The sequence below is a fragment of the Eleginops maclovinus genome, chromosome 4, assembly GCF_036324505.1.
Source record: "Eleginops maclovinus isolate JMC-PN-2008 ecotype Puerto Natales chromosome 4, JC_Emac_rtc_rv5, whole genome shotgun sequence".
Taxonomy (NCBI): domain Eukaryota; kingdom Metazoa; phylum Chordata; class Actinopteri; order Perciformes; family Eleginopidae; genus Eleginops; species Eleginops maclovinus.
The window spans coordinates 24,572,743-24,599,863 of record NC_086352.1 but is presented as its reverse complement, the minus strand read 5'-3'; the positions used below and the strand labels follow the sequence as shown (position 1 = coordinate 24,599,863).

Sequence of the window (27,121 nt, the reverse complement as noted above, 5' to 3'; positions counted from 1 at the left end):
CATTATGCGGTTGTATATGTAACACACCACCATCTTTTAGGAGAGTTTGTGGTTAGAAAAACTGCTAGGATGGATGATCTTGGTGAATATTGTGAGCTATTTGTACTAAATGGAAATAAAATCAGTTAAAGTAACTCACTGTATGTGAATATGAAAATGATTAACATTTGATATTATTGGAATTTGACGTACTAGGTACTGTAGCAACCATGTCAACTTTAAATGTTGACTGAATACGTGTGCATTACAGTACATTAGTACTCAGTATCTGAGTAAAAACACTTAATTCAAACGGGCTGTATCCATGTTCCCTCTCCTCTTTCAGATGGCTCTCATCTGCAGACCGTGACGTGTGTTTGTTTTAAATCAAAACTCTAGAGGGACTTGAAATGCCTTCCCAGCTCTGTAAACACACTAAATGACTCGGTGAATGTGTGTGCGTTGGTGTGACTGAATGTGTATCCACAGACTGTTAACGCTGCAGTGAGTGAGAGGGAGTGCAGGCGGAGATCCGGTCCTGGTGCACGCTGCCCTGTAAACACGGCGGGTCAGACTGAAGACCCAAGGCTGCAGCGACGTCATAGAGTTGGAAAAATGCCATCAGTTGTATTACTGAGAATGACTTTACATACCTTTAAGAAATGATCAAAAGTCATACAAAAACACATATGGCTTTAAATCTAACTTCAATTCAACAGAAAACAGTGTGTACTAATCAGTCATTTCTTTTGTGTATTTGTTTGTTTGTTTGTTTGTTTGTTTGTTTTTTCCAGTTGTGAGCAACTCCTTAATTTCCTCATACAGTATGCATTGCATTCTGGGACAATAGTGTACCATAGAGGGAAAATAAAAATAAACTTTTATATAAGTATAAATACTTTGTGTATTCAGCGCACTTTAATAAGTTGTCTGTTATTTACGCCGTATGAAAGTGATGTTGCATGAATGTAATAGACGTTGTAGAAGCACTGTACAGCCAATCACTGAGGGAATATCAGGATTTATGAATCCATTAGCCTGTGAGCACACAGACGAAAGGGAGGGAACATTTTTTGGTGCATTTCGGAACCTACATTCCTAAATTCCCCATGTTTAACATGTCACAGTAGTTTTGTATTTAGTGTTAGCACTTTTACGAGGAGAAGAGTCTCACCTCTGAAAGTTTGTAAGGAACAATCAGTTTCTCTCCGACAGTGACCGTCTTCCGTGTCGTCAGAGCTTCAAACAGCATCTCTTCTTTCACCTGATTGGAAAAGAGAGAGACAGTAAAATACTTTTAATCATCACTGATGATAAAGACACCAGTCACATATCATTATTCAAATGAAAAGAAACAGTTTAGGGCTTGATTACAGCATCCTGGATAATTTTAGAGAAAATCTGACTATATTTTCAAGTTGCATTTTTTCTCTTACTGTGATTTAGTTCCTGTGTTGAGTGCAGCAGCTTGAAAAATTGCTTTAAACATCTACAGTAGCAACTTAATTGTCTCCTCCTAAGACTACTTAAGTGAAAAGCTGATACATTATCTTTACTTACGGTCACTTTTAATGTAAACACCGGGTCCCCATATGTATTTATTAACTACTTCAGGCTGCAATGTAAATCTACAGTCTCCATTCAGAGCGGGCGTAACATGTTGGACTTTGAACTATCCATCTTTTATGCAAACACACATTTAGACAATAAGCAGAAATATTATTTGCAGTACCTCCAGTAGTTCTGAGACGACAGGCAGCACCTCTGGGTTACAGATGTCGATCGAGTCATCCCTGTAGGTTTTCCTCTTGTAGCGGATGTTGCCCAGGTGAAGGATGGCGGACAGCAGGCAGAAGATCCTAAACAAAAATTCAGGGAATAATTTAGCAATGCCACAATGGAAACATACTCTGGAGTTGTCAGCAGCTGGAATCCGTTTGTGTTTGAACTGTAACAACATATTCTTCTACACACAACAATTATCTCGTTGCCTGCTTTTACGGTATGCTTTATACAGTCATTGCGATCGTTTATCACTCACTGTTTGCGCGTGGAAGGGAGAAAGCCCACCATCTCCATGGCCAGCTGAAGCCTCTCAAAGTCATGCTTCAGGTCTTCTCCTTCCACGTTGAAGCAGTCCTACATGACAAAATTAACAGCACCCAGGTATCATCAGGTTTACAGCAGCCGTTATGACACAGCGGCCATCACAAAAGGAGCTGATGAACAGTTACTATGAAATACTTTTACTAAAAACGGCTGCAGCTGAAACAAAAAACAGCATAGTGGCGAGAACCAGACAGAATGAAAGACTCAAACTAAAATGGGCCATCATTAAGAAGCGCAAGGGTCAAACAGTAGTCTGATGTGCAGAGCGTGTAGTGAACAGCAGCCAGTGCAGGTTCTGCTCATGGAGTTGATAGGAGCAGTTTATATGTTTTACTGTGTTTGAGTAATGGACATCAAGCTAAAGTATCATAAGGGAGAAACAGGAGTGCAGTGCAAACCTTACAGCTGCTCATTTCTGCAACGTACTGTTTAAGGCCCCCCCCCCCAAGTATACAAGTAAGGGCAGGGCATCAGACAGGAGAATAACCCAAATCCTAGACTACTACTTGATTAAATTGATAAAGGTAATCAGTTGGAGAAACAGCCTGATTAGTCAGAGCTGAAACCGTTAGCCGACTGTCAATTACTGCCAACTGTTTTGATAAATGACTGAGCATAACAATGGCAGAAAATTCAGTTTTTCAACATTTGAAATGGGTACATTTCCTGTTTTTCTTCATGTCATTTCATAATGAACTGAATGTTTTGGAGTCTTGGACTAACAAAACAAGACATGAGTAGATTACGCATTAGCCTTTGAGATTCTGTAATGGTAATGTTTCACTATTGTCTGGTATTTTGTAAATCAAATGATTAATCCAGAAAATGATCTTATTATTTGACAATAAGAATAAGTGCAGATCTCATTGACATGAATAGAATAATGATAAATGCAATACAATATTGTGCATAAAAAAGCATTAATCAAATATTGATGAGCAACTAAATGCACAGTATGTGAAGGAGTATATATACTTGTAGATAAATCTTGATCTGGATTATTTGTTTATGAAAAGAGGAAGAGCTTTTCCCAGACTTGAACCACATGCTTTGATGTAACTACATACATTAAGTACACAGTTCACTACATATACACCCTGCGTAATGTGAGCCCTGCTCTTTGCTTTATGGGCCCATTCCACTATGGCTGCCATAATTATCACATACCGAGGCCTCAGGAAGACAAACACTCCAAACATGAGACTGACACTTACACCAACGTTCCTCCCTTCAGCCTCCTTCGCTCTCTGCTCTCATGGCAGAATCTCACACTGACCTAATAGTGACTCTGGTGTCACATTTTTACAGCAGGCATGAAAATCTACATTTAATATAGAAAAGTTGTCGATCTATCTAAAATATAAATACCCCAGTAAGTGAATTAAATATAACTCACTTACTGGGGTAACATGAGAATCAAGATTAAGAGAAGACCATTACATACACAAATGAATACACACAAATTAAAAAGCCCACCAGAAAAGTAAACAAAAAAGAATTCCAAAACTAATCACAAAATAATTTTTCGATCATTGACATCAATAAATTAAAGTAGATCTACAGCTACATTTGATTTGAATCAGATCCTGTGAGTGAAAGGTGAGGGTGTGTCTTTAGGCAAATACTTTGTGGCAACATATAATAATGCTGCACAGCCATTAACTACCCAGTGAACAATGGGACACTTCAGGGACTAAAGCTCTCACACACTCACATGGCTTGTACCTGCTATACATTATGTTTACTCAGTGGATTTAAGGAGTGATACTCACTGTTTGGAACAAGCCCTACCCTAATCTCAACTTTTAGAACAGATATTTCTTGGACTACGGAGTAAAGTCTCATATATAATCTTATATTCTTGGTAGGTTTCAATTACTTGAAGCATGAAATACTGAGCATTTGTTCTGTTACTTACTGAGGACCTGATCATAAGCATGGAGGATTTCTCTTTTGCTTATAGACCACACTACAATGTCAATGATCAAAAAAGTCACACAGGTTACAGCAAACACAAACAAAGCTGAAATAAACACTATCCAAACCAAACCAGGAAATGTCAAAAAAGCAACAAAATGAGCAGGAGGGAAGGAGAGGAATGTGCAACTGTGCATGGAAATGTGGCTTGATCTAAAAGTGCTCAGGTGATCAGAATATCTACCTGTTGAGGTTTCTCTGACACACACAGACACACTGACACCACACACACAGATACTGACCGGTTCACTATCACAGTAACTGTCCCAGTGCTGTTGGTGGGTTGACTTTGGCATCTGGAAATGTTAGGGCAGAGTTCACATGGGGAGCAAGGTTAGGGTTAGACAGCAGCATTCAAATGAAGGCACATACTGTTCACTAAACACAAACGTGTTTGAACTAACGGCAATGGAAGGACGTGTTGTTAAGACACATGCATTAGCTGGACGTTACAGCTCTGTTCTGTAAGTACAGGCCAGCAGTCAGACATAACATTTAAAAGCATTTGGACACTAATGAAAGAGAAAGCAATCACTTTATAACAATCACATGCTATGATTAAATATATGAAGTCGTTAAAGCAGGAGGAGAAGGTAGATTAAAAGCTGCAGATTTCTAAAGCACATGAACATTAAGGATTCAGAAACCATTTTTTAACCCATATCATGAGTTTTTATGATTGACTTAAAGGTTAAACATGCTTGAAATATGAAATCATACCACAGCACACAAACTCGGTTTCATGTCAAGGTAACAATTGGATTGCATGGTGTTCCAGTTTGTAAGGAGGGACTATTTTAAATCTATATTTCAGGTCTGTTCAAAAAGGTGGAAAGATAACATCTAAGATTTAAGAATCTGCTGATGAAACCAACATTTTGAATAAATGACCACATTCATAGGGAATGTCTGCTATTCTATGCCTTTCTTAATTCTTTTTTCAGCTTATCCGGTCAAAGCAAAGCATATAAGCAGCCAGCAAGACTCTGCCAGGGTGTCCTTAAACGCACCATCTTGAGTTTTTGTCTTAACTTATAACTTCATTACAACACAATACTAGCATTACCAAAAAAAAAAGGAAATTCATTCTGCGCTTATTGCTAATCTAATTGTTTTTTATTTTAGGCTTAAAACTGTTTGTTTGAACTTTAGTTTAAAGCCGAGTTTAAATTACTGAGTTGTTGCTACAAAAAAGGGAAATACCTTGCTTTGGACATGGCTAGTCAAATGTACGTGTGTGATTAATGGCTGGTTAAGAGATGCAAAAAGCACAATGAGTTATAATTACTGACCAAAGTAATGATAAACTGCGGGGAAAAAACTGGCATGAATGCTACACGTGTGTGAAGCCTGTAAACAAATCAACTTTATTGTTCTTTATTGTGCCGACAGGGCAGGTGGTAAAATTGAGTTAAAAATTGTATGGGGTGCAAGAATGTTTTTTTTTTTTATGTAAACTTGACAGACAGAGAAGAAGAGATACAAGTGAAGGACAGAATAAGAGCAGAGTTCAAGGTTAGTGCATGCATTTATGTACGCATGTGTGTGTTTGTGTGTTTTGCAGTGGCCTGGAGGAATGGAAGGAATTCCCTGCCCACTTCTGCGTAGGCGGAAAGGATTTAAGAGGAGGAGGCAAGTCCCTGGTTGTCATGGCGTGACTGTCAAAGCTCCGAGTAAGAGACGCAACAAGTTTTACACAACATCAACATTCCATACATGTAATGTGTGTGTGAGTGTGTTTATGGTGGCTTTGCTTCGTGGTTATGTGAAACCAGTTTTTTCGTTTCGGGCAACACAAGCAACAGAGACCAATATTATTTTTGTCTTTGTGGTTGTCAGTGTTGGTGTGCAAATGAAGACGTGCGAGTACATAAGTCAAAGGTGAATTGAAACCAAGGTGTATGCGAAACCCACTTTGCATGTAGTGACATCCACAAAACAAAAAGTTCTGAATGTATACACATAGATCTTTGAAATCAAACGTGTCTGTCAAATATTGTTTGTATGTATACTGTGTTGAACCACCACCAGAGAATGCGATCCCTTTGTTTGTGGAGGTTTCGTTCTTTCCTGTTAGCAGGGACAAAGAACTTTCTATAGTGGGTCTATCAAGTGGTAGAAGGCAACAATACAGACAAACATAACTCTGCACATTAATTAACACTTTTGAACATGCCTATCACACCACAAAAATCAAAACAGAAAGTCACAACAACCAGTGAAAGACAAACCAAAGCAACATTACTTGTTAAAGAGTTTGATATTAGAGATATTAAGAAGGTCTCACCTGACTGAGGTAATGGTATTCTTCAGGTTTCATGAGGTGAAAGGATCTCCTCTCTTCTTCACTTGCTCCTGCCAGCAGGTAGTAAAAGACATGGTAGTTTCTAAAACAAAAAAAGGAAAACAGATTTATTTCACTTTTAACAAAAGTAGAAAGACAGTTGCACTTTTATTTAAAAACAAGATTAAAAGTTACATTAATATAACACTAAACAACAACAGCTAATAGAGACCTATTTATTATAATGTTTTTAATGGGCCAAACCACTACCCAAAAATGTCTTAAATGCAAAGTAAGCAACGGTAGGACATTGATGTGTCCACTAAGCTTGGCCGTCTGGTAAGGTGAAGCAGTGTAGTTGAGCAGGGCTTTATACAAACCATAAGCTTTGTACACTGATCAGCCATACAATTATCTTCACTGACAGGTGAAGTGAAAAAAAATGTATTATCTTGCTAGAATGGCACCTGTCAGTTGGTGCGGTATGTTAGGCCGCCTATGAACACTTGGTCCTCAAAGTTAATGTGTTGGAAGCAGGAATAATGTGGTTTAGGAATGGTTGGAGGAACATGACAATGAGTTCAAGGTGTTGACTTGCCCTACAAATTTCCCAGATCTCAATCCATCGAGCATCTGTGGTATGTGCTGAATAAACAAGTCTGATCCATGGAGGCCCCACCACGCAACAGTACTAAAAGGATCTACCGCTAAAGTATTGGTACCATACAGTACGAATCTTATATTAAGCATTTTTAGGAACCAAAGAAAATATTTTAGAATGCCAGTAGGGTATCGTTAGCATGCATGTTTGTATTATCTCTAACAAGAAAATATTCATTTTCAAGGTATCCTCTTGTTAGTTAGTTCGACCTATGGGGGCTTAAGAAAATGTTCATTGATGAACCAATATATAAATAATTAAATTAAAGCCACAAAGCTCAAGTATGTAAATGCATTATGTACATGTGTGCACTTTTTCCCTGACAGCATGTAGCTGCAGAATAAAGGTTAAAGGTCAAAAGTGTGCAGCAGCTTTGGAACCAACACACACACACACACACACACACACACACACACACACACACACACACACACACACACACACACACACACACACACACACACACACACACACACACACACACACACACACACACACACACACACACACACACACACACACACACACACACACACACACACACACACACACACACACACACACACACACACACACACACACACACACACACACACACACACACACACACACACACACACACACACACACACACACACACACACACACACACACACACACACACACACACACACACACAGGTCCTAGAGTCAGCAATCCATCTCAATAAGAGGTGACTGATGCAGGGGGCCCAATGTGAGCCCCCCGTGGTGGACACCGTCCAGCCGGACCAACAAATTAGTGTCAGCTCGACTTAGAGCTCAATACACTTTGGCACACTCAAACAACAGCTTACTGAGATAAATTCACTCAGATGTACTTTAGTTTGTATCACATACGTGAATGAGTGAACTTCAGTTCAAATGTTAAATAAAATAGAATAACTTCTGTTGTCAACGTATTGCCCATAATCGAGACCTTATTAATTATGATGATGTGTCGTTATGGATTAAACTAGCCCACACTATAGTAGTTTAAATTAGGCTCAGATTTACCAGCTGCAACATTTAATTGATGAACACATGAATGCGTGAATAATATAACGGTACTCTAAAAAGGGCAATTCTGCATAACGAGTACCATATTTTCATGCTCATACTTGTAAACAAGTAAGACTTTGGTGATTTGTATTTCATCAACACGGTTGTCGATAAACTGCATCTTACAACAGCACTTTTCTTTAATGTCTTTGCTAAAAATGCAATTTGGCTTCTGAAATGATGATTATGTTCTGCTCACCGCTCATTGTGCTCCTGATAGACCAGCCTCGACTTCTCCAGCAGGTATTTCTCCACGTATGCTCTGAAAAAAAATAATACAATAAAATGTATCAATACAAATTCAAAACTATTTATTTTAAGTAAATAAAAAGCTTTTGTCTCTGGTTTCTTACCCTCTCACAGTGCCGCTCTCCCGGTAGTTCACCTGAATGAACTTGCCAAAGCGACTTGAGTTGTTATTGTGGGCTGTCTTTGCGTTCCCAAATGCCTGAAGGGGAAAGAGAGAAGGATATGGTGAATAAAAACATTAGTAAATTGGAAGTTGCCACGTATTACATATCTAATACACAGTTTAGCAACAGATGTTTAAGGTGATGTTCTGAGTCGACTTTAGGTGTGGATCATTTGTTTGTAGGTCAAGCTCACAGAGACTGTGGCCTCTTTCCAAACATTGTCTTGAAATACTTTCAGCCTGGACGGCACAGAGCAAGCGAGAAAGATTAATAACATGCCTTTAGGATCTATTCAAGTCAGTCAGACAAATTGCCAGAGTTGGGATGAAGGAGATTGGGCCAGCAGGCCTGATGGAAAAAAAGCTCCTCAGTGAGTAATGGGATCCATGTGGCCATGTGGAACATGTGTAGTGGTTGTGCTTTAATAAGCCAGTCCAGTATTTCCCCTCGCAGCTCTGTTTATGTTGTATGGCTGCCTGGAGGGGAAGTCGTTTTTTTGGCCTGTATAAACCCTGCAGTTATTTGTAGCTACGCCACAAGTAAACAAATTCCTCAGTGAATCACTCAGAGCTGCCCGAGCCATACGTCTGTGGAATGGGAAACACCCCTCCCTGACCCTACCAATCACCAGTGTCACTACCAACAGACAAGTATTCTAGGTGAAGGCTAATGCCAAGCTAATAGCCGACATTTAAGGGCAATTGTTAAGTGTTGAATTTCACTGGAATTTTAAAAACATCTTGCCATTTCGTTTCAGGGTCGGCCATGATTTGATGGTAGTGTTTAAACAACATAGAAGAAAGAAGAATGGCACTCGGATAGCGCAGGCGTCCGCCAAGGCCAATGGTGCATTCACATTTTCTTGTCAGTCAGTTTCTTTGCCAACTTCAGTCATAATGTGGAAAAAACGTGGAAGTTTTTAAGAAAATTAGTTTTTTTACTTCTTTATAGCATTTAAACGACCAAGCAACTGAAGTTATTAGTATTTGCAAACATTAATTTGTTCAGCCTTCCCACGAATCAGAACAGCTTTTTTGTCATAATCTTTGAGACCAACAAATCAAGCCAAAAACACGAATTATTAGTGTGGTACTCTTTAACAGCTTGAAACAAGCAAGAAAAAGCTTTGCGTAATGTACTCTACTAACGGCACAGCCTGGCTCAAACAGCCGGATCACAGCAATAAACCGGCTCTTAAATTATGACTCACCAAGCTGAACAAATCATCAAACAGACACTGTGGAAAAAAACACATTTCATTCTGCTGTCTGGACAAAGAAAGACCACATAAGGTCAAACTGAGGAACAGTGAAGATAAAATTACATATCTAAAATGTGGGTTTCAGAATAGGTGCTTGATGCATTTGATATTAGCTGTTTTTTCTGTTCACTGCTCCATCCCGTCTATGAACTGGCTAACCTGCCTGGTTCAGGAACTACAGGTCAGACGAGGACAGACTTACATCAGTCAGCATCCCCAAGAACTTCCTGAAGGGACAGCCAATAAAATGAAAGAAAAAAAGAACTTAAAAAACATGATGAGGAACTCGGGTCAGGTCTTTCAGTGTTTGCTTGACATTCAACATTTTGTGTTAGGCCAGCAGGAAGCAGGATGTGGAAAATCTAGGATAGTGAGAGCTGATTTATTCTCATGCACCGTGTATTCGTCCACCTGGTCTGTGTAAAGAAGATGCATAGTTAAGGAAGACGTTTTTACAGCCGACAGTTTGTAATCTTTCGACACTTGGCTCGCTCCATATCAACGGTAATAAAACACAACAGAATGGGTGATATGCCATATCTGACCTCTGGAGTACCCAGGTGATGGTTTCTTACAACTTGCTAGAAAAACATGTAATTTCATGCAAAATAAATGGAAATAAGTCACTACAAAACCTGCTGTCACTGTCATGATCACGAGTTCCATCATTCTAATTTCGGAGAATAAGAAAACACAATAACATTTGTCACAATGTCTTCACAACACTTTTTTAATGTAGAGCAAGTGAGAAATGCATAAAACAAATGTGTATCAAATCTATAACAGAAGGTGACTTTTCACCCTTTTACCCTATGACAATGAAAATGTGTTCTTGTGCCTTCTCCAAGGAAAGTTATCAAAAGATATTCTAGGAAATCTAAGTCACCGAAGTATGAAGAGGATTTCTAACACACAACAGTGGATGATTATCTGAGGGTGGATTTCTTTCCCCCCTTTGAACGATGACAAAGACTGAAAGGGACACCAGAGCTAAAACTGTTTGTACAGACATGATTCACACCACTTTAGTCACTCCGGCAGGTCAAAAGCATTATTCTTGGCTCCAGACCACAGACCCGAGCCAATGACAGACTTGAGATGGTGCCAGTGTGTTCAGGGCGTAATGTGTCTACAGGCTTGGTCAAAGACACCACAGACCGAGAGGATGCCACAAGGCTGATGTGATGTTCTCATGAGACGACTGTCATCTCAACAAATGTTCAGTTGTGTTGGATACTGTGGTCACTGAGAAAACGTTTTTATTTAACTACCTTAAGTTGTGTCTTTCAAAACCTTTAACTTGAGTGAAGTCTACCCTGATACTAATCATGATACCTTCATTAGGGTAATAACGTATCCCCATCGTGATCTAGGACTTTCCATTTAAAACAGAATTGATTAAGATTGCTGATTGTGTTTTCTTAAAACCACTAGCTTAAGTTTCCTTCCCAATGTGCAGTGTAAGTAATAGAGCTTTAAGCTCAGTGGAAGGACTCTTTTCTGCTGTAATTCACTTTGGCAGTTGTTAACTTCTCCCTCAAAGTGTTTACAGGCTGTATCTTTGAATTGTTATCAAAGACTGCCGATGCTAATTTTTGTATAAGTTGCTGAAAGCTTGTTTAAGCAGGCTTATACAATTGTGGACTACTAATGTTGTGATGAAACAGAACCAGAAACTGTATTCCATTGGGACGTGATCAACTCTACAAGGCTGAAAAGTGTTATTAAATATATTTATTAACTAATCCAGATCAGTAGTGTAGCATACAAATGAGTACTATAAAATGTACAGGGTCATATATCTCTAACAGGAGAAGTTTCTTTTTTTGGAAATCAATTAGACGTCCAGCGCCTGTCTCACACAGAGGCAATCAGTTCAGATCCTATTAATGCTTCTGTCTGTAATGAGGTAATTAGGTCTTTATCTGCCTTTGTATTCTCTAAGTCACACAGTGTGGTTCAGAGACACATGGCTTGTAATCATATGAGGATGATTTCATTAGCAGCTTCTTGAGGAGAGGAAAGTGAAAACAGGAAAACATACTGTTGTCTTGTGTCGAGCCTGCGGGGGGTGTTTCAAACGGATGGAGGGGTCACGCTATGCGCTCATATAAAAAAATGCAGACAATAAGCTGCTTGATTAACTCACAAAGATATTTATCCTTCAGTAACTCATCTATTGCTTGGGGGTAACAAATGAATTTCCATGCTGGGGTGTTTTTGGAGGTCATGTGACAGCATGGTCCCAAACCACACAGAGAGATGCTTTGTCCGAATTTCAAAGTCACTTAAGTGAAATGAGCCATGAGATAAAAACAGCATTCTACTGCCTGCAAATTGATTTAGGAAATTGTCACGACATTTTTTGCATTCCTTCCATGACAGTAGCTATGGAGCATCTGTGCAATTCAATGGTTACTCAGAGACATAGCTCATTTGACCTCTGTATTCATATCCTTTACTGAGCCTGTTACCAGACTGACTCATCCGCCATAGTATGCGGACAGGATGTCAACAATAGAGTGAAAAGGGCGAGATGTTTCATGGTTATGTCACAGCTTGTGTGGGCAGATAACGTTCTCCAGAGGCTAATTCCTGACCATACCCCTTGTAATCTCACACCTAAGGCTGGGCTGACCAGAGTGGATGGTGGTCATGGCGGTTGTTTAATAACAGGGGGATCTGCAATCATGGTTCCCAGCATAGTGAGAGCACGGTGGGATGTGGGTGCTGGCAGTGGCTGCTTCTGTCAAACAGTGTTTGAAGTAGGATGTGTGCAGGTTTAACTGAAACATTTAAGAGGCTTTTCTCCTCCATAAAATATGAGGAATGAACATATGGGAGCTGGTTTTTGGGATTCAGCCATTTTAAAAAGGCCCTCTGTCAGAAGAGCTGTTGTCCTTAATTCTCAGTAAGCTCATCAGGACTCCGCTTCAAACACTCCTGGGAGCAGATCTGATGGTCCAATGAAATTAGAAATATAGATGTCAAGCTTGGCTGGTATGCCACTCTGGTGAGATGCATTACGCTTGAATGAACTGCCATAAACCTCAGGTTGTGCGTTTTGGGTTTTTGTCAACTGTTGTGTCCAAGATCATTTAAGCTGCTGGTTTTAATAAAACTGTGGTCACATTTGTTTATACCGCAAATTTCCGCACACACACCAACGTGAGAACATTTGTACCAAAAGTGACATTTCTCACACTACAACCTTAGGAAGAAAATAATACACATACCATACACAGATATTCTTATACAAACAAGACAGTTTCCCTTTTTGATGTAAACCACAATACTGCATTCACTAGATAGTTTTTAAAAGTAAAGAAAAAAAGAGTTTCAAATCATCACGTTATAACATATAACACATTAAATCTCTTGCTGATATAAGGAATGTTTCTCATCTTTTTGATAAGATAAGTTGATAAGTTTGTTATAAAAGGAAGAGTTTCTTGAATTCAAATATGTGTATAAGTATAACACCTAGTAAAAGATCTAGTTGTGACAGAGACAGGCCAGCTGTTTCACTTTCTTTACAGGGTTTATGCTTGGCTATGCTAACCGTCTGCTGGCTGCAGCCTTATATTTAACAAACACATATGAGAACAGTTTTCATATTTTAATCAAACTCTCAGCCAAAAAGCAAACAAGTGAATGTCTCAAAATAACATTCTTTGAAAACATTTGTGAATCACTGCACTTTAGCGGGAAAGTATGTGTGTGGCACAGAGACCGACAGAGAGAAAGAAAATAAGAAAAACCTGTTGACAAAAAGCAGTGACCTTGTGATTATCCAATGGCTGACTAAAGCAGTTGGCTCAATCAGAAAGTGCTCCTGAGTTTGTAAGAAGAAAGTGAACATTAGTCACAGGGATGGAGATGAAAGCCAGGCCTAATAGAAAAATAATCACAGATGTCCAGTACTCCTCAGCTATCGGAGGCATCTCTCATACAACATAAACCCCTCAGAGTCAGAGAAGATGAGTGGGAAAAAAGCCACATTCCTAAGTTACAGACAGAAGCAGACTTTCATCAAAAACTCTGAAATTAGTGAGTTCATTTCCCGTATTAATGCTTATGAAAATACCTTTTTTCTTTTCCTGAGGCTGCGTGAGAAGTTACCCATCATTGTACTGCGTTTGAAAAGCGAGAGTATACAAGCAAGGAAATTACATGTACAAAACCAATTGAATCCGTGTCTTATGTTTACTGATAATGATCTGAAAGGTATACCCAGATTTAAGTCAAGATACTCATTTCCTAAGTAAGCCTGAAATGATGTTGATATTTGCAGTAATTACTGCTAGGAGTAATGTAAAATGGCAGGGACCGTCCTCTCCAGTCCAAAGTTCAGTTGTTAACTGCCAAATAATTTGCCTTAAACAGTCCTTTCCAAAGACTCACCAATTAATTTCATCCTAAAAACATTTGTTTCCGTTTTCCACTGTTGTGCTATGATTTTATCAAGAAACTATGCTTTAATTTACTTATTGTTTTACTAATGGCGGAGATTTAATTTGATCATCCCTGTGTTTTTATTTCATCTCTCTGTGAGCATTTAGGTATATGTTTGATATTTTAACATTTGCTCTATAAATAAACATACTTTGACAAAAAAGTCTGGAACGCAGAAAGTACTTTCCAGGAACCTTAATCATTGTTTGTGTTATTGATTTTACAAAGAATTTCAAACCCAGGGGTAGGAAACTTTCCTTAATCCGCATTAAAACCTTATTAAACATTAATTGAAAGCATACAATAACTCTAAAAGTCAATGAAACAATTATATGTGGAAATCAGAGGACTGTTGCATCACAAAGTTATTCACATGAACTGTCCTACAGTACATGGCACTAAGGTCAGAAATACAGGAATGCTGATTTAGCCAAAATGACTCCCTGCTGTTTGTGGGTGGCAGCATGTTTACTTGTTATCTTTAGTAGTGAGTGAGCGCAGTACGCTGCCCAGTCGGGGGGGGTGTGTGTGTGTGTGTGTGTGTGTGTGTGTGTGTGTGTGTGTGTGTGTGTGTGTGTGTGTGTGTGTGTGTGTGTGTGTGTGTGTGTGTGTGTGTGTGTGTGTGTTTCCTCTGTTTTCACATTCCCTTACACATCATGGTACCATCAGATATTACTGCTACTGGACCTGAAACATATTTATGTTAGGAACCACATCTTATCCAACACGTGTGGTGGTTAGATAGTGGAATAAAAAACACACAAAATTGCTGTGTGTTGGAGCGATCAGGCACAGAGAACAAAAAACAGACATGATGAAGAGTTCCACTGCACTAAAACTGAACAGGATCAGTCTAACACAGACTGAACAAACGCACCAGCGAAAAAAAATACATTAAATCTATTACTCACTTAACAACATTTCCAAACATGTCACGTATACACACATTGATTATTAAATAAGCAAAGTGCAATGCAAAACAGCAATCTGCTAAAAGACATAATTGAATTGCTCTGGTGTAAGCAATCATTAATATTCATTTAGAGGAAGTTTTCAAATTGCTTTATACACAATTTTTTAAAAGTGTAATAAAATATATACATAAAAAAAGCCAACTAATGGTTATATATGACTGCAGTATTACTGAGTATTTTATAGTATCTATTTGCAAAAGAAAAATATGATTGTTTTAAAATGTTTTTTTATTGAAGAATAAAACTGGATTGATTTATTTCAAGAGATTGACACCAAACTCTTGCAAAAGTTCATGGCTAAACATGGCAGCCGAGTGTCCTTAAAATTCATACCATATCACATGTTAACAAATTTAATAAGAGTAACTGGCTCTAGTTAAGTAAATCCTGAGAGTGGTCGAGAGACATCCACATACTCAGTTATTGCTCTTATTGCTTCTTTCCAGTCCAATTCAGTCAGGACAAAGAGCAGATGCTTCATAACAGCAGATATACCGTACAGCTCACAGAGGCACAGACCTGATCAGCTATGCTGGGAAACAATCAAAAGTCTGTGTGGGTCTGCACCCGTATGTGTGTGTGTTCTGTAAAGCACAGCTAAATTTAGAGATGTTGATGACGGGGCTCAGCTATACATGTGGCCACAAGCAGGGAGGTGACATTTACACACAAATGGAAACTGAAAGCTCAGCACCCCAGGACAATACAGTTAAATATATAGATGTTTTTGTTTTCAACTTATGTAGATGAACAAATTAGACAGTTGTCCATGATGTATTTATGTCCAAAAGGTAAGGTACAGAACTTGTCTTTTACAATCAAAAGTGTGTTATTTCACCTCTTGAATGTTGACATATGGTGGTTTTCACAGGAGGTTACTGGTAGTCTGCAGTCAGGTAATTGTTAATACTTTTATATTCAATCACTTAATTGACAACAACACGTTATTATTGTAGAGCGTTTGGCATTCCCAAAACAAGCCACAACACTCTGAAAAACCGTCTGAAAAATACTTATCACTTATGCCAAAAGAAGAAGAAGCATTCCAAAAATGTTGGGATAGCATTGTGTTTGGTTTCAGAGTTACCTCGTGTGGAAACCATTCATTTCACACACATTCATTTCCAATTACCATTTGTCTTTGATCTCCAAACTACTGTTTTCTAATGATGTTGTAATGTATATGTGGTTGACCTAAAGGCGATGCCAAAAATCAGGCTATAGTTAATATCACATGTCTTGAAAAATAAAAGAGTTCCTAAATAATAATACTAGAGTGCAAAGATAAGACCCACGATGTTTCACTATTTATGGGCCTTTCTGCATTCTTTCCTATAGAAGTCAAACCACATTCTTCCTCCATGTCAGTGGATGACTGCACTTACAGTCCTTTTCTGTGTGGGGCGACTATTTGTAGCCAAGGCCCGTTCCTTTTCGGTGCTGCACAGCTGCCTTACAGGATTTGTTTCAAACATTGTCAAGATGCCTTTGACGCAATGTCATTTCTCACACTGGCACACAGAGTCTGCTCTGTTCTTCAGTCATTCACCTCATTACTCCAGCTATTTCTGCCATGTGACAATTTCAAAGAAACAAAACTTTTCCTCAGCTGAACTTTTGACCCAGTGTTACATAAGGGTGCTTGGTTATTAAAGAAACAAAGTGGTCCAAAGAGGGAAGATATGTACTTTGATTTGAAAAAAAAGGAGCCCAAAGTGTGGCTGAACAAACCGGACCAGGTTCAGCATCAACTTCAGCAGAACAAAACAATAGTGCAGTGTTTTCTCAGGGTAATAGGGTGAGGTACATGAGAGGCACGGAGAAGGATGAAAAATAAGGAAGGGAGGGGACAGACGGACAGAGTGGGACAGAGAGTAAGAAAATATAAGGGAAATATTATTGTAGATCAGAGGGAACTTCTCAGTTCACAAAAAATATCATGTGACTCTTTATCCCCAAGATGCTAAGGAGAGTGATTTGGCACTCTTTATGTTACAGGCTTAATTCCTGTAAAAAGACAAAGGTCAAGAAACAACTTTTTATCAAAGGGAGTAAGTATCTTGAGGAAATTCCCAGCAATCATATTCTATACAAATTAAGTAAATAATAATAATAACAGTAAAAAGAAATAACAATACTTTGTAGGTATTACCTCTGCATTGATAACTGGAGCATGTAAGGTGTTGGTACCTTATGACCCCACAATTGTTACTTTATTACATAAACAGGGAAAAAAAAATATATAACCTAGCCAGACTTTGGTTTGTAAAATGAAGGCTTAACATTGTGGGGTTGTTGAAGGGTGTTCAATGCCATGGAGAATGTATATGTCAATCCTTTTGGATACTCTATGATTTATACCTTTTCCTTTATTTATTAAACATTAAAAAGACATGAGCTGAATTCATTTTGCTGATAGTTTCAGACCACCATGTTTGTAGTAGTTGTTTATCACCAACATCACATTTCTTGACCCAGTGCAGCACTTGAAGTTGATCACCTTCTTTGAGCAACATATAGAATAGTTCAACTATCTATCCCATATTAAATCCAGGCCAGCAGGAATAGTAGTCACAAAATGTTTTCAATGTCCTTCTTCATCGGACCCGGCTCTCTTGTTTTGTGTTTAACCAAAAAGAAGGGGGAAACTGATAGTCATAAAATGCTGTCATTCCTTCCACTCGGCCCACAGGCTAAAGCTCAGGGCTGTTAGGTCACTGCAGCTTATAGAGACACAAGACCTGATTGTTGAGTCAAATATCACACTGAGTGCGCGCCCACAGCAACAGTCAAACAGGGATTTGAGATGCATATTTGGGAGAAAAACCACAAATAAAGCTTGTTTAAGCGGAAATGTTACTGGGTTATTTCCCAAATTGTTGCTGGTTTCTTCTGTCTCTTACCACAATAACAGAATATGGGCAGACTAATAAAGGAGAATAAGGGTTAGTTGCATTATTGTTAGGTTGAATTCTTAAAGACCATTCTGTATGCAAACTAGAAGCTTGACTATAGTCCTTGTTAGACAATAATAACATGACTACTATTTACTTGAGACACTACTACTATTGATGTAAGTACAACACTGAACGTGGTTACTGCATTTCTACTGCCTGTTTTGTATTTTAAGTTGAACTGCTCGAGTATAGTTTTTTGTTTGTATTTATATTTGTTTTACTTTGTTTTTTACTTCTATTGACCTATTTATCTGTACTTGTTTCTGTCCTTGTGCTTCTGCAAGCCCTGGATTTCCCAATTTGCTTATCTTATCTTTATATATCAATAAATCCTAAAGCACCATACAATGCACCTACAACTGAAGCTGATTCAAATATATTATAATTTAATGAAATATATATATATAAATATAAAATAAAAAATGTCATCCAGCTTGCACAAACTCAACCCAAACAAATAAACCAGAGGCTATCTGAGCGGCAAACAGAGTACAAGCAGGCATACTGGGCCACCAAGCAGAACTCTCTCGCATTCTCACACACACACACACACACACACACACACACACACACACACACACACACACACACACACACACACACACACACACACACACACACACAGACACAGACAGAGACAGAGATAGAGATAGAGATAGAGAGAGAGAGAGAGAGAGAGAGAGCTGAGCCCTCAGCTTGAATCTCTGCCAGCACAATGCAGCACTGCAGACGTGGGTGTGGCCGCCTCACCAAAAGACTTTTCATCAATATATAAAAATCTGACGCTGTAGTACAGACCTTAAAGGAATAGTACATTTTTATAGCTCACTTCAATGTATGATTTTGAATTTGGCAAAAGCAGCATCATATCCTAATATTTGATCATAGTTTCTGTTTCATTATGAGTCAGGATCAATAAGAATTCAACATAAATCCAGTCAGAAACAAAAGTGTTATTGCCGTCATGCTGAATCATAATTAAGACAACTAGTATCTGAACAATACAGCTGTCCGTCACACGTAACACACATCTCATGTCACAAGCACATTTCATATTTGTAATTTAACCAAATAATTCGTAGCATTTCAGCTACAAAATAACTATTTGATAACTGATTGTCGACTAACTAATTCAGCTCGACAAGTCACACCAACAAAGAAGAAAAAGGTGTGTTCACACAGTAAATATAATGTCCGTGTTAACATTTTATACATCATACATGTATACATACATTGAAATCCCTTTACATGCCACTCTCTTCCATGCATGCCCTTCTCACTCAAAATGTTTATCCTAATGGATGGGAGGGGATCATGTCTGGTTACGGTGTGGCTGGGCACTTTAGGAAGATCGTCAGTCACTAAAGTGCTTTTTACTGATCTACATGATTGATTTTTAGATGAACTGAAAACATGAAATAAGGATTTATATCCTGAAGTACACCTTGATACTAAGGTATACAAGGCTGAGCAAGGACCAGGCATTTCATCTCCATTCCAAGGCCACTTTTTTCCTCATTGATACACAAAAAATCAATATCAAACGTAGAATGACTAATTCTGCAAAAGTTGCTTTCAAAATGTGTTATTATAGAGCTGTTAAAGAGTATTTTCATACTGTTGTTGAATAATCACTTGATATGCTAACTAGCTTATTTCAATTCCAACATTGTTTTGTTTTTTTATTGTGCGAGATTATTACTATAGATTCCCCAAGTTAAGATTTTAGCTAAAGTTAAGAGTAAACTGTGCATTATACAGCATCTCCTACTGAAGTTAACCTGTTATGTTTCCCAAAAATAAATATGCACATACTCGTGCTCCAAAGTTTCACAATCTTACACTTAACTAAATGTGTATTGTTAAAAAAGAGACAAAAATGAATGGTACAGACTTGAGCAGATTTGGTAACATTCCAGTTTGCGCTGTGCTTTGACGATCACGGAGTGACCCGAGTCAATTTGCCTCCCTGTATAGGATGTGTTTGACAAGCGGTAAGTAAATGTGCACAGCCATTAGCAAAACAGGCCTATCTGTAAGAGCAAACACTGAACCCACTCACTCCAGAAGCCTGTGTCAATATGCAATTTCTCACTGCCCGCAAGTTGTGAGCAACCTGATGCAGCTATAGAGGGAATACTGTATCCATACCACCTCAAACTTTTTGCAGTATCATATTTAAGAAAAATGGAAGTGAAAGTCCTTTATTCTAAAATAAAATTAGCAAATATATATAAGCAACAAAAAATAAATGTATCACACATGATTTTATCACTGATCAAATCATGAGTAGGCAGCGCTTCACTGTTGCAGATGCTGAGACGTCAACTTGGTAAGTCAATTTGTTCCCGAACTATGAGTATACCCGTACAAAGGATCACAAATTCAATCTAAGAGGAACAGAGATTATAAATGGGGCAGGCAAGAAAAATAAACTAAAACCAGCTTCACAAATCTGAATGAAATTTCTTGTTTAATTTTTGGGTGAAATATTTAATTACTTGAACAGTTATTGTTTTTTTGTAAAAGGTTCAATAACAAAAAGTAGAGATCCACTGGTTTAACTTCGAACAATGCATATACTGTAACCTTTTTTAAAATGTTTTTAAGTAAACCTTTAATCTGAAAAATAACTGTAAACATGCTGGTTTTAAAACTCGCCATAGAACTGCAGTTTAAAAGATGCCATAAGATAATGCCATTTAAATACCTGTAGTCGGGTCACAAGTAAACTATTTTACTCTTTAATGCAGCTGACATGCTGTGTGAAGCAGCATGAAACAACAACCCATTTCCTGACTTTTTAAGTCTGTTTTCTTTTCTACTTGAAATTGTCACTGATTCCACATGTCAAACAGGTGAGTTACAAAAACATGAAGGAAGTCTATTCTCTTGACTCTGAAACAGAGAAAGTGAAATGCACGGCTGAGCACAAACACAATCAACAACTGATTGCAGGAGAGGTTGAACGAGATACCTCAAGACAATTGTAGGTTACAAAGAAAAGGCATCCCCATATAAAATTTCCTACGCTTTGTGTTGCACATAGTTGTGTGCTCACTGTGTTTCTCTTGGTGTGGAGGTGTGCCATGAGGGATCACAGGGTGGATTTATAGAGTGGTGACAGATTTTGGAAACTTTAATCCAACTCTTTGCGTTCTGACTGTGTCATGTGAGTATCTGTATGAGTACAGTTAGCAGCAGTTTGCACAGAGGGCAAAGAATATTTAAAAATGTATTGTGTTGGTTGGAGAAAAACAATTCATTTTAATAACATGTCCTTGGGCGTTGTAGTTGTGGGTGATATATTGTGGTATTTTCCACAGATTTCTGAAATTTCAAAGACCAAATGATTCATCAATGCATGATGTTTGGTTATAATTTGTTACAGCATTACCCCAGTGTATGTGCAAAATAACCATGTTTAAATGTAATTCTTCAAATAGGGCTCAAAAGGGTAAATACACAGACCTGTTTACCTTTTTTCACACTGCAGCTATCGGGTGTAACATAACCCTAGTGTTTTTTTAAATGATGAAACTTTATACAGAGCACTGGAAACACAGAAAATATGCAGAAAGTCACACGGTACATGCTGTGTAAAAAATGGCCACAGGCATTACACTGCAGATCAGAGAGGATTACCCCTCCGCAGAAACATAAACCTCACTCTCTACAAGTATTTATAATCTCAACAGTCTCCTCGCACAAACAGTGGGAAGCTGCTGCTAATTGTTATTACAGATCAGCCACTGCTCGCCAGGCCTCAGCTTTCCCAGTTTCTCGAGTTATCACAGAGGGCTGAATGCACACAGCGTGATTACAGCACAGTGACACTAAAGAGGGATCCATTACATGTTAGGATAGTAGAACCGGCTGGGTGAGAAATTAGTAACAAACATGATTCTCAAAACAAGCTTTGGATATTTAAATGCATATTAATGATCATGTTGTTCATGTAACATCTATTACAGTGGTATGCAAAAGTTTGGGCACCCCTCTGAGATTTCATGACAATTTGCTTTTCCTTTATAATAGAAGATCACAGCAACAACATTTGTTTTCCTACAAAGATGTAGACGTTTTAGTGTTTTCCAGACCAAAATTCTTAGGGTAGCATTACATAGTTTTATTATAATAAAATAAAATGCAAAAAATGGGATGTGCAAAAGTTTGGGCACCCTTATAAATAGCATTCATTTCAACACCTGTACGGATTTATAGCTGACAGGTTGCTGCACAAAATTGCTTTGATTAGCTCATTAGACCTTCAATTACAAAGACAGGTGGAACCAATCATGAAAAAGGCTATTTAACATAGGTAATAGCTGGCTGTGCCTGGCCTAGGTTCTTTCTTAGGGAGTGGCAAGATGGGGACCTCAAAACAACTCTCCACTGACCTGAAAGCTAAGATAATCCAACATTATAAATTAGGAGAAGGGTACAAAAAATTATCTGACAGGTTTAAACTGTCTGTCTCCACAGTCAGAAACGTAGTTGTGAAATGGAAGGCCACAGGAACAGTCCGTGTGAAGGAAAGATGTGGTAGGCCGACAAAAATAGGGGAAAGGCACAGGCGAAGGATGGTGAAAATGGTCACAGAGAAGCCACAGACCACCTCCAGAGAACTACAACAACATCTGGCTGCTGATGGTGTAGTTGTTCACCGTTCCACAATCCAGCGTACTTTGCACCAGGAAGAGCTCATTGGAAGGGTGATGTGCAAAAAGCCTTTCCTGAGTGTTAATCACAAGAAGAGTCGCATGAGGTATGCAAAAGCACATCTGGACAAGCCAGAAGCATTTTGGAACAAAATACTGTGGTCAGATGAGACCAAGATTGAGTTATTTGGTCATAACATGAACAGGTATGCATGGCGAAAAAAACACACTGCATTCAATGAAAAGAACTTGTTGCCCACTGTAAAATTTGGTGGAGGATCTATCATGTTATGGGGCTGTGTGGCTAGCACAGGTACTGGAAAACTTGTTAAAGTTGAGGGCCACATGAATTCCTTACAGTACCAGGAGATTCTTGACAAGAATGTTCTAGAGTCAGTCACAAAGTTGAAGCTACGCCGGGGTTGGATTTTTCAGCAGGACAATGATCCTAAGCACCGATCAAAATCCACCAAGGAATTCATGCAGAAGCACAGGTACAATGTTCTGGAATGGCCATCCCAGTCCCCAGACCTTAACATCATTGAAAATGTATGGATTTATTTGAAGAAGGCTGTCCATGCACGGAGGCCAAGAAACCTGACTGAACTGGAGACGTTTTGTGTGGAAGAATGGGCCAAAATACCACCTGCCAGGCTTAAGGGACTTGTCTGTGGCTACAGGAGGCGTCTACAGGCCGTTATTGCAGCAAAAGGAGGCAATACTAAATATTAATGGAATTATTTCTTAGGGGTGCCCAAATTTATGCACATGCCTATTTTTGTTTGAATGCACATAAACATGTTTCTGTTTGACCAATAAAAGTTATTTCACTACTGAGATGTTTCTGTTACCATAAGGTATAACATATGTTAAAATGAAGTTGCTGCTTCAAAAGCTCAGCAAGTGACAAACTGATGCAGTGGTTTTCCTAAGGGGTGCCCAAACTTTTGCATACCACTGTATGTTCAACAGAGCTTGAAGATTTAAGCAGGGTTTTAAAGTAAAAAATCACAAGCACACTTAATAGATGAAGGAATCCGGTCCTGTAGCATTCCGATTCGCTTATCCAACATCATCTTACTGCACATTAAAATATATTCACGCTAGCTTAAAAATTAATTTATTGGAGGGTGACAGTTAACATTTAACTTGTCGAGATAGGTTTGTAAATATTTGCCTTAATTGTGAGGGCTTGGCTTGCTTTCGAGTATCTCTCCATCTAGACGTTTTCTAATAATAAATCTGAGCTGTGTACCCGACACTGTCAGCACTGTTTGAGTTTTAGCTGCTTGTACACTTGGTAATGGAGATCTAGAATGTATTTATCTGTTCATCTAGAAATATCAGAAAGCAACAGCTGTGATGCTAAAGAAGGGAACGGACTTTAGAATTAAAAAATGTAGCTTTATTTGCCTTATTAGGGTTAGGCTTGGTTGAATCTCCTTTTTTCTGAATTTAACAACTCAAAGCAAAACTCTTTTGAATGTCCCGCAATGACGATGAAACCAAAAAAGGTGACAGGGCCTTTGCAGTCAGTTGTAACCACTCCCCATAGATCAAAGTTGTGCTGCCTCCATATCCATTTTTAAATCGAGGATTTTTGGCCTTCGATCCGTTATCATGTCTCAAATCCTGTGTTTGAATGTTGATGTTTATTGCTGTAATAGGTGTGTTCTCTTTGTTCTTTTTCCCCAGTCTTTTATTGCACGGTTTAATCTTCTTTTATACAGACCTTTTTATGGCATGCAATCTTCCTAGTATCATTCTTTTAACTAATTTTACTTTTTCCAGTCTATCAAATCCTTGTATCCTTCTGCCCTTCACACACACATTCCCCTTGTATTCATCTGATAAAAATCTTTAAAGAACTACACTGACTGTTAGCTATAATAGTTTACAGCTTTAGTAATAACAATGTCGAAAGCTTTCTCTAGTTATGACAAATACTGTACATGCACGCAGTAAGCCTCAGTTAACCTCTCATTTTAGCTGACAGGAACCTTTATGCGTGTGTGAGTGTAAACGTGTGTGTTGTGATCTCTCTGTTATTAGCCACCACCCAGGTCATGTTCGTAAAGCTCCGGCCTCAACACAGTTAGCCATGGTGGGGCAAAGTCGGAACAGGTGGTCTTATCTGCAACACGCCCATATGTAGGCCACATGTCAAGCATTAGCTGGCCGGAGCTAGGCTAACACTAAGGCCAAACAATGCAGCAAGGTGAGGGGAGTGACTTAGCACAATCAATACACTAAAGCTACGCCACGTGGTCGGAGCAGAAAGGAGGTCAATCCAATTAGTTACATCTGAGAGACACAAACATTGACGCTGTGTCCATCCCATGCCAGTCCTAGAATGTCCATCCCCCTTGAGCTCTCTGGTGTACACTACCCACAGACTGGTTAAACCAGCCCCCCAAAAAGCATCTCTATCAGTCTTTGTAACTGTCAGTAAACCTTCAAAATACAAACACGTTTTGTTATACATTGGCTGGAATTAAGTGGTTTATTATCTAATCCAATCCAAAACTGTCCTGCCCCATTCTTTGACCTCAGCTCACTTGAATGTAGTGATAAGTAAGCTACAAGCAAATTACCACACTGCACTTAGTCTCACATAGCCAGACTTATTTCCACAGCGCTGTGTCAGCTGGCGCTGGAGAAAAGTCTGGCTTCACTAGATATCATTACGGTACAGGGGGAAACGCTCTGGGTCGTTTGCATTTCTCCAAACCAATCACAATTGTTTGGGGGGATGTTTTTGCACAGGATGCAGCACCGTTGCCCTTGAATACACAGCCGGTGGCAGGCCTATATTCACAGTCTATATCCGGCGGCGAGTCAGTATACACTGCACACATCACAGTCGTGCTCTGAAGGCACCCTGTGGTGTTTTCTTGTAAACAAACACAGTCAAGTGTACATTCAGTGTGTATCCTTGAGGCTTAACAAGCATGTTGAATTCATTTCCTCCCTCATAAAACAGTTGCTAAGCACATTTCTTGAATACTTTGAAAACGGTCTTGTTTACATCAGGTGGTCGTTTTGTGTAAGAAGCAGCACATGTGCATGTTTGTCCATTTCATCATGTTATTGTCAAGAAGTAAAATAGCAAATTAGCCATAGCCATTTATCAAGTAGGTAAAGGTCTGTTAGCCACTTAATGCGGGGTTCAGAAGTCTGAACCAGGGTCTGCATCCCTATCCAAACTAGAAATATTGTTTATTATTTCTTGTAATGCCCTTCCAAGAAACCTATTGGGATCAATAAAGGTTTATATTATCTTTTTCTTATGGTATCTTAACAGGAACAACGTGTGGCCATGACAAGTTGTCTTAAGTCAGTATGTTGTTGTAACACCTTGTACAACATGCTTTGGCAATACTATACTTCTGATATGCTCATTACAATAAAACTCCTTTGAATTTAATTGATAAGACTATAAAAAGATAATCTCAATGTTTGTAAAGGATAGAGAAGTTGATCAGAACAGACAATTTAAAGAGGAACGAAGTGCCAAATGTGTGTACCAAACATGGGTGCTCATATTACAGCTTATTGACCTGAAACACTGAACTGTGCCTTTTTTGGCATATTCAAGGACTATTTTGGGATCTCCCTAACAGTTCTTCCATTATTGTAAAATTGGGATTTATACTTAAAAAGATCTTGACTTTACTCACTGTCCTATGAATGCAAACCCAAGGTAACTTCTCCAAAGAACCTGAGAAAATGTCACATTATATACATTATGAAGAGGCTGCCACTGAACTTATCATTATCCTGTCTTGGTCCTTTAATGATTTAATCCTAAGGTCAGTGTTAATTGAGCAAAGCAGTGGTGCCTGGAAGTCAGTGGCTGTTAAATGCGTTATGATAGAAGGGAAGATTAATCTCTACACTTGCTAAAACGCACCACAACGCCTCTTCAGAGCCCTCGTCCGGGACAGTTAATGAGTCATTCACACACCAACAGGCAGCAGAGCACAAAGATGTATTCTTAGCCGTGACACTTATCTTCTCGATGGGATGGGCCAGTGGAGATAGACAGACCGCTATTGTCGTTATGGGCCAACAGAGGAAGAAAGTAATAGAGTGACACAGTTAAGGAAGATGATAACGGCACTTCGTAATTGCTTTTTATTTCCTGCAGTGATAACATACCAGGAGTATAAAAGTAAAATATTATCTTTGACAAAACGTCCAATTCCAGAAGAGGCGACCACCTGCAATCTAACTTTCCTCAACGTGGCAGCAACAACTCAGAGACAAACCAACAGAGAAATATTCAGAGCAGCACATGGCCGGCTGGAA

The 27,121-nt window shown here is 38.8% G+C and overlaps 1 protein-coding gene across 1 annotated transcript in view; it reads right to left on the bottom strand.

The window, feature by feature from the left end:
• Positions 1 to 27,121, bottom strand: part of myo9aa (myosin IXAa) — a 93,808-nt gene that overhangs the window by 36,355 nt on the left and 30,332 nt on the right. Inside the window, 7 exon segments of the mRNA XM_063881495.1 lie at positions 1,154 to 1,243; positions 1,712 to 1,838; positions 2,021 to 2,118; positions 4,308 to 4,361; positions 6,353 to 6,452; positions 8,289 to 8,351; positions 8,443 to 8,537. Of these exon segments, the coding sequence (XP_063737565.1) occupies positions 1,154 to 1,243; positions 1,712 to 1,838; positions 2,021 to 2,118; positions 4,308 to 4,361; positions 6,353 to 6,452; positions 8,289 to 8,351; positions 8,443 to 8,537 (627 nt within the window).